Raw genomic sequence first — 15,254 nt, 5'->3', positions numbered from 1 at the left:
CAGCTGGTAGGGATCCATATAGATATATAGATAGATATAGTTATATATATATATATATGTCTATCAGTGTTGAGAGAATAGAGTCATTCATTCCCAGATGGACTACTGTGAGGTCATGTTCATATTTGGCCAGAGAAAGGGACTGAAAAGCCCTTGTATCATCATGGATCTTGGCACCAGAAAAACAACTAATTGTCACTCATGTTTGTCCAGCTTTGCAAGTATAGATTCAGTATACTTGACAATGGCCATGACTATTTGCTATATTACTCTTTTAAGGCTTTATCCAATTTCTGGTAGGCTTGGGAAGTGCCTTTTTTACAATCTCAGTATATACTTTCTTGTTATGTTTCTGCAGAGGTCAGTGTCGTATCCTTTTGGTGAGATGGGGCCTACATGTCACCTCTCACAGACTGTATCATGTAAGTCTAATAGTAATCCATTGTCTTGGAGCATCTGCCAGCTTCTACACTGCCTAAAATGAACTTATCAGTCATCTTGTTAGACCGGGGTCCAGGGAAGTAAATAGTGTGGGAAGAAATAGCCAGGGAATTGTTATGGCTAGGCTTATATAGGTCCTAGGTCCGATAGCCTAGTACCAACCTATGAACCTATGAACCTATGTTATGAGGCTGGCAATAGAATGGATTCAATTCTATTGTTCATCCATTTTGTCCAGAAGTTTCAAGGTATTATCAAGGATAAGTGCATCGATATGTAGTAAGAAGATTATTATATAGTCAACAAGTAGTCAGCAGGTACAAGGACCCTAAGTTACAGTAGAAAATAAGACGTCTGCTGAAGTGGAAGAGGTCAGAAGAACCATGTTAGCAGCAATGGATAGAGAAGTAAATAGCATGCTTACAAGCAGTTAAGCAATGAACACTGCCAAAATGATAGTATTAAATGCTAGAGAGAGACATAGCAGGTACAGTAATAGTGCTTTACATGTACATTGCTGCCCATAGAGCAGCTGTGGGAAACTAGAAGCAGTGCAGTGCAAACATGCTCAACCTAATATAATGCAGAAATCTAAGTGAGCAAACTAACCAACAGCAAAAGAAAATTTGATATGTTCTAAAATGTCCTACAGTGGAGAAATTACATTTTGAGACTTATTTTTCAAATTTAAGCACTTGTGTTCATATTTTCATAACCAAAACATTTAAATATTAGTGAGGTGTATGCCGTGAAACACTACTGTGGGAGATCACTGGTAATACTGGTTAATATCACACTATACTGGAAATGTTGCTAGTCGTTTGCTAGTAATTATGAAAATAAGCAGTGTTTCCATATGTACCTAATACTTCAAAAAAAAGTGACTTACAAACTCTTGTATGATGTTAAGTGAAACCACAAATTTTGTGAAGAAAACTGTCTTTGTTATATGTACTGTTAATTTTCGCTAATTATGCTATTAAGTATAAGTTTTCATATTTCTGTAAATATCTCAATAAATATACACTTATAGAGGAATTTCTTGTCATAATGTCAAAGTTTATGTCTGGTTAAGAAAACTTTTTAATATATGTCTAGGTTGTACAGTTTTCAAGATATGAAAATTTGTTTGAGAAAGTTTACAAAAGTATAATTTGGGGGTTGTGTGCATTGTAATATATTACAGTATTAATTGCAAATGCAATAAATACAATGACTGCTAACACTGTAAAGAAAACTTCCTACTGATAGCATTTATGTTTATACAGTTTAATAGCTTTTATTGTTCAGAAAATATTTACATTTGTTTATCTTATGGTTTTAAGTTAATTTTTCAGAAAAGGCACTGGAATGTAAGATGTATGCAGCCTGCTAGAGGTGTGACGTGCCACTAAACATAGATGTTAATGGAATAATAGATCCATTTCTTTTTAAAATTCAGTCTTCTGATTAACAGTCATCTTCCCTTGACCTTTGTTTTCAGAAAGCACATGCTTTACATCTCCCATTAATTTTATTTAGCCATTTTCTGCCAAACTGTTTCTGCTACCTTTAACTATAATCCAAGATATATTTTCCTTAGAAGTAACTTTTCAGCAGCAACTTCAACTATTTTCACATGTTCTCCTGCATAAATTTGCAATAGAAGAAAAGATGGTTGCAGAACTGTGCTACAGATCTCATTAAAATTCTTGTCTCTTGCTAGGTACACATTACTCCCAGTGTCTTACCCAGATAATTCACAGGCTTATCATCTGTCTTGATTGGCTGTGTGAATGGTTAACGTTTGAAATATGGATGTTTTAAGCAATATTCAAATGAACTGCTTGCATTGATGCCCCTTTTTCATTTAGTAAAATTATGTCAGCAATCAGTGCAGTGCTTCCTGTCAGTTTCTTAATTACAATTTTCATGTAAAGATTATTTTATTTGTGTAGGTTCTTGCAATGAGCATGATTCTACTACAAGCATAAATCATTTCTAGCTTAAATTAACATCCAAGAGTTGTGCGTCATTTACCTATGCAGTTGCAATAAGTATTAGCTTTACTTTATTACATTCTCTTAGAACTATGTATGCATAATGCTGTGCTGCTATGTTACAATAACCACTTATCTTACAAATTGTACTTTTATTTGTTTCTGTCATTGCCAAAGCAACATTTAAGGCCTTTTCAAATGTCACTGGTTACTTTCCTACCATACCTCACTTTGTATGTGTTTATCATTTATTTTACATACAGAGCTGTTAGCACCTGGTGCAATGTCTTTTGCTAGACTATGAATACATCATCAGTAAAACTAAAGTAGCTGGTCATAAGTCTCTGATATGCACATTGCAGTACAAATTCCTCCTGCCACTTGCCTAACTCTACTTTTGAGCTATAGAAGCACCCATGGCTATCCCCTTCCTACATCTAAGTGTATAAAAGCTGATATGTTTAACATTGTAAAATATTTCTGATTTTTGTTACTGAGGATCGCTTGTCTGTGATGAACAAAGGATTGTTACTTTGCAACATTACCTGGTTTTCATCATTTTGGGGAATTATTGTGACTGAGCTCATCAGCAAAGTTTTAAAACCACCACTTTCTTTGTTTTTATGTTTTTCTTCAGCACTCACCGTAGAGAGGTTTGAACTAGACAGATTCCTATGCTTGTTCATTCATTTTTTTTATATTTAAAAAAAATGACACTGCTAGAAAAGTAGTGTCACAAAAGAAACTGTACAGCTGAGACTTCTTGGTTGACTTCAATGTTAAGCTAATAAAGTTTTAGAATTTCATAAGATTTTTGAGTCATTGAATGAGGGCAGTTCTGTAATAAAATTATAATATTTTACTGAGTGTGGCACTGTGTAAACTATTAACCCTTTGCTCATTCACTCTTTCTTCTTTAGTTGCTTCATTCTTTCTACACAGGGGATTCTAGTCTGTTCTGGCACAAAAATGTGTGTAAAGTATGGCGTCCATTGCAGAATGGTACTATACTATATGGTAGATGACGTATACACACTTGTGAGCAATTTGCTGTATTACCAGTTCACCAGCTAACATATGTTTATAATGTGGGAGGAAACTGAAAACTCTGAAGAAAAAAAAACTTATACAGATACAGAAATGGCATACAAATCCTACATAAAAGATAACCTAGAGCCATGAAACAAAAGTGCTAATCATCTGTTTTAAAGTGAGTTTTAAATTTGTTTTTTTTTTGAAGAAAATGATAATGACACCATATGTTGAATTTGTAAGTTGAGTAGTAGCACTGCAGTTGTTACTGTGTTAAGACAGGCATTCATTTGCTTTTGCCACATACAAAAATTAAATTAGGACATTAACACATTTCATACAATTTATGTATATCCAAGGGACTCTTTTTATCTACATGGCAAAAGATGTATGTGAATAGCTTATACAGCAGAACTGTTTTACTTTAAGCTTTGTACCATGAGTATATATTTCTAATTTGTTTTGTATCACTTATTTTACCTGGTTCTCCTTTTTGGCCAGCTTTTCCAGGTGCTCCAGATATTTCTGATATCACTCTGCATACAGGTGGAGAGTCAAGTGTTAGCTGACAAGATACTATACTTAATACCATGACAGATATAATGATGTTGAAGTGTCTGATCAGGAACATCGTTTATGAAATAAACCTGAAAGAGACAAAATATCACCTCAGAATAAAAATAAATAAATATAATGATACCAATTTGTTAACCAGGTAGGTACGCTGGGCACACTGTCCATTTTTAGGAGCAGCCTGGGAGCAATGTCTACTTAAGTGACTTGCTCAAGGTCACACAGAAGGCAAATGAGGGTTAATTAAATCAAACCCTATTTTACAGGTAGGTACTAGTCTTAACCCTCTGTGCCAACCGGCAGAATCCTAAAAGAGGAATAATGGCATTAGAAAAATATTTTCACAGTTATGTAAAACATATATTTTAAAATAATTATATAGTGAGTTGTCTGACAAATGAATTGTGAAACAATAACATAAAACATTAAATGTATAACTATCTATGCATCTAAAAGTTGCCTCATTTTATGGATTTAAAATCTGCTTCTCTTTAATTCCTGTTTCTTAAGAAAAACATATCTACCAAAATGACATACAGAATGTACAATAATTCTAGCCTAATTTGGTTCAACTTCATAACAAAAGGGCATCCGACTCCCTTTCTTTTCCATGTGCAAACTTCAGAAGGATATGATAAGAGGAAATGATTAATACCATGTACATAAAGATTCAGAAATAATTTTAAACACTTATAAACACATATTTCTAAAAAAGAATTGTTGAGAGTAAAGGAAAACAAAACCTATGCAAATGATTTGAAAAAAAATGTATTGCTTGCCAGACCTCGCAACTGTTGCAAGTTCCTTGATATATACCAGGTTTGAGTACAAAATAATGAGGTGCCACAGATTCCCAAGTGGCCCCTTCAGTTCTCAATTTTTTTTTTGCTTTTTGTTTTTCTTTTGGAATTTTATGGTTATGGGTGAAGTCATCATGCATCGCCAACATTTCCCGCAATATCATCAACGTGAAGGGGTGTGCATGATGACGTCAGCTTTGTGAAGCAGTGCCTTACTGCCTATCAGACTCAGAGACTCATCAGGACCTGGGAGATTTAAAAAAGAGGAGAGGAAATTCAGTTGCTTACAGCTGCAGCCAATGAACAATGTCACGTCAATGCACAACACTGAGAGTCTTCAATGATCTACTGCTGTGGACTTTTTGGATGGATTGGAAAAGCAGTGGTGGAACTGCCAGTATTCAAATTAAGTTCTGCAAGGCAGAGGGACACCTGTCCACCAGGCCACCCATGTCCACAGGATGAGAAAATTTACTTTCTCCAGTTTGACCTCAAGGCAATAAGCAAAAAAAAAAAATAAATAAATAAAAAATAAAAGATGGGTCAGAGTTAAGACATTGTGATTGATTGGGAGGGGAGTATCAGTTCAGTGTGTTAATCCTGTTGAAACTGAATGGCATGTATGTCTACAGGTGGACAACATCTAGTTGCAAAAGTGAAAGTGTCAGTTGCTGGAGACACAAGATTCTGAGGAACTGAATGGTGATCTTTGTTTTTCTTAAGAAATGACTACCAGGATGATTTGTAATTCCGTTCCAGAAGTGAATGCATTGTTCTGGAGATGTCACCACGTTTTGTGTTTGTGCAACTGAGGAGTTTGCATTTATAAGTTTTCATGGAACCCTTATCTTAGACTGCAAGAGAATGGACTGTGCACTGGTGAAAAACAATGTAGGCTGATATGTGAATGTTTATTTTCTAAAGATGCAGGCTAGTAATGACAAGACTGCAAACACACACAAAACACAAATGACACTTCATTTTTTTGGAATGCATGTAATGCATATTCTCTTGCTCTGCACCTGATCTTGGCCCTTGGTCCCTGATTATTTTCTGTTATGTCCCAGTTTCTCATTTGTTTTCTGTTTTCTGCCTGTATTATTAAGCCAAGCACAGGCTACAGTTTAAATTGGAATGTGTCTTAAGGGTCAGCTGTTTTCTGCTGCTGTTCCAGATGACATGATAATTGATTTGGTGTCCGATGGTTTGTAACTGAATTTTGTGGGAATGGAGGGCCCCGCACTTGCTTGATGATGCAAAACCCTCTAATGCTATTTCGCTCAGGAGTCAGGCTTGCTCAATCAGAACTGCTGCAGTTAAGTCATTCTCCAGCAATTAGTTGGTCCTAAGGCATTTTATTGCACCTCACATTGTTGCCCACTGTGGCATTATAATATTTAGAGTATCTTGGAGATGGGTTGGATAATGTACTTGCTGCACTCATGGACATTGTGTTATACAAACATGGAGGTGAGAAATGAGATAACCAGTTGTGAAGTGCAAACAAAATAAAACTTAAATTTTCAGCTGTAACATTATACCCTCTCTAGATATATTTAGCATTGGGTGTATCCAAGGAATATACCACTTATTACATAGCTCTCAACAGTCCAGATTTTCACAGAATGGCCAGATCTTTGACTTATATTTTTGGTCCATTTCTCATAAAATTGTAGTTTTCTGGCAAATCACTGGCAAATCATTGAGGACTGAAGTCAGAAAATAATGGCAGAAATTTGAATTTCAGTCTTCATATCCTTCAGAAAATTCATGCCAATGCCAAGCCTATTATTCTGCCAACTTTCTAAGTTTGCAATAGCAATGTTTGAAAAGTGTCCCTATTTGGGTCTACTTTGATTCACTGAAAACTTATTTCACTGAATTTCAATTCATCCTCAAACAATCGCTCAAAGCTTAAATAACTGAAAACTCATTTCACTGAATAACATTTCACTGAATGTAAGTACTGTTGGGCAAATAAAATGCATATGCTCTTTTCCCCACTGTAGTGCGATCCTGGAGTTAGTATATATAGTTGGGGGGGTATGGTGGGCATAGCCCCCCCACCTACTTATCTCATTTCACTGAAAGCTAACAATATAAAACCAAAAGTACTTCCCACACCTCACTCACTATATATACTAACTCCAGGATCGCACTACAGTGGGGAAAAGGGCATATACGTTTTATTTGCCCAACAGTGCTTACATTCAGTAAAATTTGATTCAGTGATTTGAGCTTTCAGCGATTTGGTGTGAGTGTTTTGAAATTCAGTGAAATGAGTTTTCAGTGAATCAAAGAAGACCTCCCCCCCCCTATTTTTGGGGCTTTGTCCAGATTTTTTGCTCAAACAGGTTGAGAGGTATGTTGCTTAAATCATTCTGTGCAATTTAATTTGCTCAACATAAAGACACCAAATGTCCAAACATCAAAAATATAAAAATAAAACATCCTTGATGTGCATCTGCTGTTTTCTTAGTTGCCCAGCTAAGGGAATCTGATGTAATATTATAATACATTTACTGTATCTTAATTCTCTATAAACACTAGAGAGAGCGGGGCTGGATGTGGATGTCAGTCACATATCGTGTTTAAGAGCCACTTGCCTATCTGTAAAAATTATTTGCAATTAGAATTTTCCCTTCCAACTTTTGAAGTTTACTTGGGTCATTAGCATTTGCAGTTTTAGTTCCTTGGCATCTCAATATCTGAGGTTTTATACTGAAACCATCACATAATTTAAATGGATGGTTTTCAGCACAATAAAAGCTTTGCTAGGAAGACAGAGCTGTTACTATTGACTTCAGTCATTAAAATTAATAAAGTGTCAGTAGACAACACAAACAAAGCCTGAATATATTTACATTCTGCTTGATTTGCAGACAACAATAGCAGCATACCAACTATGCAAAGGATTTGAATGGAAAAATGATAGAAACTAGGAGGCAAAGAGGAGGAAATAATTAAGGTGAATTCAATAGCCAGTAAAAATGATGCAAAGTACTGCAAAATTCTGCTCTACATCTGTTCAAGAATTCAGGCATGTATTATAATTTATAAATGCAATTTAATTCTGACTACTTTGCACCATTTAGCCTGGAGTATTCTAAGCTATAAATTGCTAATGAAATTTAATCTCTTTAAAATTGTATCTGTCTACGTGAAAAGCTTTTTTCAATAACAATGTAATGAACAGTAAATCAGCATCACATTCCCTGGGATTCAGATAATTCCTCTCTGTGCATGCGATCTCTCCAATAAGGGTTGACAAGTTTACTCTGAGAGAAATTCCAGTTCAGAGACATCTCAATAGCACATTAGACCTGACCACACTAGTATTGTCCTTAGCAGCCCATGCCTAGTGTTAGAAAAAGCACCCTTACACACAAATCTTTACACATTCAGATATTCACACACACACACACACACACACACACACACACACACACACACACACACACACACACACACACACATGCATCCACTCATGATTCCATGCCTAACATACCCCAGCTTTGTAGGCAGACACAAACACACACATTCAATATTGGCATGGCCTACCTACCTAACATAGTATGACCACTCATGTAGCCACTACCCCCCACACACACCCACACACACGTGCATTAACATTGTCTCATTAATACCCTTACACACACACACACACACACACACACACACACACACACACACACACACACACACACACAAATATATGTTCATTCAAACGCACATATACATACATACTGAAACACCCCCATGGCATTACTGGACTTATAAATAAAATATAACATTATATTATATACACATAAATAAAACACTATTTATCTGCTTATATTTTGTATTTAATATTTTGTCTGTTCTTCAATTTGCATTTGAATGCTGGTATCCCACAATTCCACTGGGTGGGTGAGGGTACATAATTATGCATGCAAATTTGCTTTTAATCAATGTACAGATTTTTGGCCAGTTGTACCTACTTTTCGTGGGCTTTTGTACAGATTTTTGATGTTTCCAGGATGAGAGGTATGTTGCTTGCTGACACCCTTTGTCAGCGAATAATTATCTATATAAAGTTTAAGTAAAATTGGGAACTTGTCCTAATATCATATATATAAAATTATTTGTCTTAATATTATGTATACAAAACATTGTAACAGTAGTAATGAGAAGTAAATGACATGCAATTTTATATGCATAAATTGATTAGTTAAATGTAGTTTGATCATGATAGTAAACGTGACAATTAATGCAAATTACAGTGATGTGTAGACCTAAGCTGTTGTGTGATTAAAACCTTAAAAACCATAGTATATGATCACTTTCCAAAGAAAATCATTTTTTTTCTACAAATATCTTAAGTAAAGTTTGCTAAAGTGAATCTCAGTCATCATCATCTTTAACCCTTTTTCCCATTTAACTTGGGACTTATATGTCACATCAACTCTTGCCTTCTCTCGTCCAACTGTCGCAGGTCTTATCTCACACAAAAATATCAATCTCTTGTTGGGGTGTCATTGTCTCCTCCTGTCTTCTTTCTTTCTCTCTCTCTCTCAGCTATGCTTTACCATATAATTTTCTACTTTCCTACTTATGTCAGCAAGCCATTGTAATCTGTTTTCCTTGACAATCTGTACAATCGGGGCTACTTTGACCTCTTTTCTGATGTCCTCCTATTTGTTTGACCTCTTTTCTGATGCCCTCCCATTTGTTTCTCCTGCAGTATGCATCCTACTACTCTGTTCTGGCACTTCTTTTCCATCACGTCTACCTTTTATCAGATGCTTTGCCTTTATTTCCAAGATTTCTGTCCAAAGTAGTAGCACGTGGTCACATCACTGTTTTGTACAACTGACTTTTCAGTGTCTTTGCATTCTTCTATCATGCACTAACCTTGACATTTTTTGTCAGATGGCTGCAGCAACTCTGAATCTTACTTTGACTTCCTTATTTAGACTTCACCTAAACCAACTTCTCAGGTATTTGAAACAGCTATGCTGTTTCATTATCTCCGTTCTATCTCAAGTTTTAACTTATTCTGCTTTTCCCCATAAATGGGATCTTGTCTCTGTTCAGTTTCATCTCATGTGCCTTCAGTTTTTCATTCCAATCTGCTATCATTTGCTGAAGTTACTGTTCATTCTTCTTAGAGTGCCACATTGTCTGCACAGAGCAACTTTGTGATCTGTTCCCTCAGAGCTGTTTGCTGATGTAATCGATCACCAGTATGAATACAAGTGGGCTTAAAACTGAGCTCTGATGCACACCCACCCCCTACAGAAAGCTCATCCAGGAGTCCAAACACTGTATTTGTGTCCCTGGTTCCCTCTGCCTGGTATAGAGAGTAATTCTGCCAATGTTTTTGGGACTAAAAAATTAGACACAGCCCAAATCCACATTCTTTGGGACTGTCATCTGTTTTCTCCAATTTTAGGAACGCCCAGATGGAAGCTTTCCTCCTCTCTAGCTTATTCTCCACTATCTGTTTCATTGCAATCCTCAGGTCAGTGGTTGTGCATCATGATCTAAAGCCAAGTTGCTTACTTCCCATCTTACTTTCAATCACTCTGTGTATTCCATTATCAATCGTACTCGCCAAAATGTTCATGTAGTGTGACAGGAGTTTAACAGCCCTGTCCTGCCTGAACCTGTGAGTATCCATTTTGTTCTTGTAAATCAGCACTTGACTGTCGTGCACAGTTGGGAATATCCCTTTTGTTCTTGTACATTGGTATCACTATGCTTATTCTTCGGTTATGTTGGAAAACATTTCTTGCCATACTATGAGAGCACATCCAGGACCAATTTTCCCCCTAATGCACCCAAAATTGTGGTCATATCTACTGTGACTTCATCTAAGCCTGTCACTTTTCCTTAGTTCATGGTTCTCAGTTCATGTCATTCTACTTCTAGGGTGGGTTGTCCTTACTTTTTACATTGCAAAGAGGTGCATATGGCAGTATTCCTTCCATTTGTCCTTGATGTCATGTGACCTACTGAGCCGATTGCTGCTGACATCCCTAATGAATGGCATCTGCTGACTACCGTTTTTATCTTTTTGTTGTTGGCTTCTGACCTGATAGAAATCTTGTGTCACCTAACAAGTCACTTCCCAGAAAATGTCAATGTTTCTCTGATGCCTTGATCTTTCCCATTGTGACTGCTCTCTTAGACTCTGTTAGCTATGCCATATTCCTATTACCCTGATCCATCTTTTCAATTTCCCACTCCTTTCTTTTGGTAGCATCCTAAACTTCTTCATTGCATCATCAGTTTTCCTTTTGTACCTTATCCTAACTTCAAAGACATGTAAATATGGTGCAGTGAAGGGGGTAGCTGCTCTGGGTGCAGGCTAAAAGGGGACAAGAATGTCAGGTAGGAAAGTTGGATAAGTGTAGTATTGGCTTTATAAATGAATGCTAATACTGCATTTGTTGTGAACCAACTGTAGCAAATTACCTGTTACATTAGTAGCCAGTAGCTTGCTACAATTCTACAGTTTCATTTTTATGTGTGTGTGTGTGTGTGTGTGTGTGTGTGTGTGTGTGTGTGTGTGTGTGTGTGTGTGTGTGTGTGTATATATATATATATATATGTATGTTCAGCTTCAAGAAGATTTTTTTTTAAATTTTTTATTTGTTCCTCAACTTTGAATATAAGGGATGACAGTTTGGGTATATGCAGAGGCACCTGATGACCATTCGATAGTTCCGTGACTGCTTGGCTGGTCTGTCATCTTCTCATTTGCTGTTTTGAGATGCATTCTTCTTCTTTTTCTTCAGCTCCTTGAATGTGCTCTTCTTCATCAGCTGCTACAGCCTTGAGTATTTCATTGAAATCATGTGCTTTCACTCCAGTCAACTTTCATTTTAGGTCCACAGATATTTTACATTTCAGAACCCAGTCTCTGTTGACCATAGATGCTTCTCTGACCAGTGCTTGCTGCTGATTGTCACCACAAGTCATTTATATTGAAGGCCATGTGTTTTACCAAGAATGACTTTGCAATCTCTGATTTGACCACAATGCCCTTTCCTTCCTAGGTGGAAGTCTACCTGAGTTGCATGCTTTACTAATCATGTATGATATTGTGTGGCTTTCTCTTTTGGCAAATCAAGTGTTGGCTGCCATTAAGCTGTTTACTAGACAAAACTCTACAGCAGTCTTTCCATTATTTCAGTTGCTCCGCCCACGTGTATCCAGGTAATCCTCATTATCCAGGTCCATCTGTCCTAATATGAGTGGTCAGGTCACCCATTATCAACACTATCTCATTTTTCCCTGATTTATCAAGGATAGCCTCCAACTTCCTGAATGGATTCCTTTCCTGACCATTGCAGCCCTGTCATTAAATTGTAGTCTAATTGTTATGGGTCTATCACTAATTTTTAATTACATTCCTTAATGTCTTCAGCATAGTGTCAATAGCAGATGTCAGCTATAAATAAAATGCAAAGAAGTTAATGTAAATTAATACCTACAGTTTATAAAAAAGAAACTCTTCTTCTTCTTCTTCTTCTTCTTCTTCTTCTTCTTCCAGCTTTTCCTGGTTAGGGGTCACCACAGTCGATCAGCTGTCTGCTCTTCTTCTTCTTCTTCTTCTTCTTCTTCTTCTTCTTCTTCCAGCTTTTCCTGGTTAGGGGTCACCACAGTGGATCACCTGTCTGCTCATGATTGGCAGTGGAGTTTTATGGTGTCGAGCTGCCAGCCCGGCGCGCAACCTTCCATAGAAGACACACACATGCACTCACACCTAGGGGCAATTTAGAGTGTCCAATCCACCTACAGCATGTCTTTGGAATGTGGGAGGAAATCAGAGCACCCGGAGGAAACCCAGGCAACTACAGGGAGGACATGCAGGCTCCACACAGAAGGCACCCCAGCCAAGGATCGAACCAGAGAACCTCTTGCTGTGAGGTGACAACGCTAACTGCTACACAATTGCAGCAGCCCAAACTCACTCAAAATAATATAGAAACACATTTTCTACAGCAATGTTGTAATGGGCCTACTATAAGTGTCTGTGTATGATAAGCTCATGACACACTTCCCTGCAGCCACTCACTTGTGTTATCAAGTGCCCTGAACCACCACCAACCTGATTCTCATGCACTACCCCTAAGCTAACTATCCCTCCCAGGACCATGACCCTAACCCTAAAATCAACTCCTGTTAGCTCCCTAAACTAAAGGTGCCCCTCCACTCCCTTACCCTAACTTTGAATCAGTTCCTAATTGCTCCACAAACTTAAACTCCCTCTCCCTAACCCTAACTCTAACTCTGAGCCAACTCCTGATTACACCCAACATTTTAAATTCCCTCCCCCTCTATAAATCTAATCAGCACTAATTCTGACCACTACCTAAACATAACCCCCGCTCCCTAACCCTAACCTAGTACTAATTCCTAAACATAAACCCACCCTCACTAACCGTAATCTAGCCCTAACTCCCCATCACTCCTTAAACCTAAAACCCCCCTCCCTAACCCTAAACTAGCATTAATACTTGGTCACTATCTAAACCTAAAATCCTCCTCCCATCCATTGATTAAATCTCCCTTCCCATTTCCCCTCCCCACTTAGCAATTCTGCTATAAGAGCTTCATTGTTTGTGACCATTTCAGCAGCAGTATCCCTGAATTCATGCTAGAGTCCCTGCACCCAGCCAGGTAGGCAGATAGGGAAACCACCACTCCAGCTCCTGGCTGTGAGTTCCTGAATTTTAAGCAGCTAGGGATCAAACAGCTGTGAGGGTCCCTGTCTTAGCTGTTAATGTGAAACCTATATTCAGCTTTTAGGCTTTGCACTGTTTAACCTTGTGAAGATCATATTCTTATAACAAAACATAGGAATCAGTCATTCCATTCCATTGCAAACACTACCATAATTATTAAAACAAACATGTAAGTTAAAGTTTAAAATGACAGCAAAACATAGATTAGATATGATATAAAGTAATACAGACTTGGTATACATACATATATATATATATATATATATATATATATATATATATTTTTTTTTTTTTACCTTTTTGAAAGATAAATTAACAGAGCTTCTACATCCCTTTTCCAGCCACGACTTTTCTAACCAAGCAAGATAACAAATATATAATAGAAACAGTACAAATACTTCAATGAAGCAAACATTAAATGCACCAGATCACATCAAATGACACTAACAGTACAAAATGTTATGCTGTACATTGATACAAACTTCAGTAAAGGCAGAATTTGAACACATAGTTAGCAGGCTAGATGACAAATGTTTAAATGTGCATTGCTAAAAGTTAAGATTCATAACAATGCTTTGCAGTTAACATTAATGCTATAAGTGTGGAGTTGTTGTTTGGTTGTAATAATCATTTCCCATTCTGGGAGAACTTTTATAGATTCATAAGTTCATAGGTTGCTACTAGGTTAATGATCACTAGGGCACTTACAAACCCAGCTGCACACCCAAAACCATTTGGGTACTCAAGTATCATGAGGGGGAAGGGCATGTTAGAAGGGAGGTTACTAAGGATTTGTGGGCAAGGAGTGTTAGTTAGGATAAAACTTTTCTTTTTGATAGCCTCTGTCTATAAGAGACATGGGGGCCAGACTGGGGTTAGATTTACGATTTCCCATCAAATTGTCAAGGTTTCATTTGAATAGGGTCAGGGATGAGCTCTGTTTTACAAGGATGGGGAGCCAGTTCCATAGCACAGGGATCCTTCAGGGCACATATCTATACCTCTAACAAGTTTTGTTTATATCACAAGGGAAGTTCATATCCCTAGATCTAGTGCTGCTGAGCCATTTGTTTGCACATTTGCAACAGATCCAAGAGGGCTGGTTCTAAGGAAGCCTTGTAAGCCAGGCATAGATCCCCTCTCAGCTGTCTGTAGAAGGCTGAATACAGTGACAGAGCCTTTTGGCAATCAGTGTAAGACAGAGTATTCACACCCTGAAATCTCCTGCTGAGAAGCCTGTGTGGGTTTTCCACTTGTTGTAAGTGGCTGGTTAGTTACACTCTTAAGGGGACATTGTATTCAATGATAAGTCTAATAAAGGCCAAGTAGAGTGGTATTATATCTTCCCTGGACATGAATGCCATACCCTTACCTATAAGTTGGGTGACATTGAATGATTTTCTTATTATCTTACCTACATGTTGATCAAATGCTAGAGTGTTGTCTATATATGTTCCCATATCCCTTAGTACTGGGTTGACGCTTATGGGTATTTTATCAATGCAGTAATTAACTTGAATTGCCAGTTTCTAAAGGGTACTATAATTATTTTTAGCACTAAGGTTTAGACTATGGCTTTGATACTAGTCATTTGTCTGTGAGTGGCACAGTGGTAAGCAGATAGTGTTGTTGCCTCTCAGCAAGAGGTTCCCCAGTTCAGTTCTCAGCTGGAGTGCCTTATTTGAGGAGTCTAC

At 37.3% G+C, this 15,254-nt stretch overlaps 1 protein-coding gene across 2 annotated transcripts in view; it reads right to left on the bottom strand.

The window, feature by feature from the left end:
* Positions 1–15,254, bottom strand: part of LOC122791011 (mannose-binding protein A-like) — a 269,625-nt gene that overhangs the window by 100,691 nt on the left and 153,680 nt on the right. For both annotated transcript variants that reach the window (XM_044058764.1, XM_044058763.1), the window contains exon 2: positions 3,933–4,099. In XM_044058764.1, the coding sequence (XP_043914699.1) occupies positions 3,933–4,083 (151 nt within the window). In that variant the 5' untranslated portion in view covers positions 4,084–4,099. The remainder of the gene's footprint in view (positions 1–3,932; positions 4,100–15,254) is intronic.

This window comes from Protopterus annectens, chromosome 16.part0, assembly GCF_019279795.1.
Source record: "Protopterus annectens isolate FY-2018-M chromosome 16.part0, PAN1.0, whole genome shotgun sequence".
Classification (NCBI taxonomy): domain Eukaryota; kingdom Metazoa; phylum Chordata; order Ceratodontiformes; family Protopteridae; genus Protopterus; species Protopterus annectens.
The sequence above is the reverse complement of the archived record's forward strand: the minus strand, read 5'-3'. Positions and strand labels throughout refer to the sequence as shown.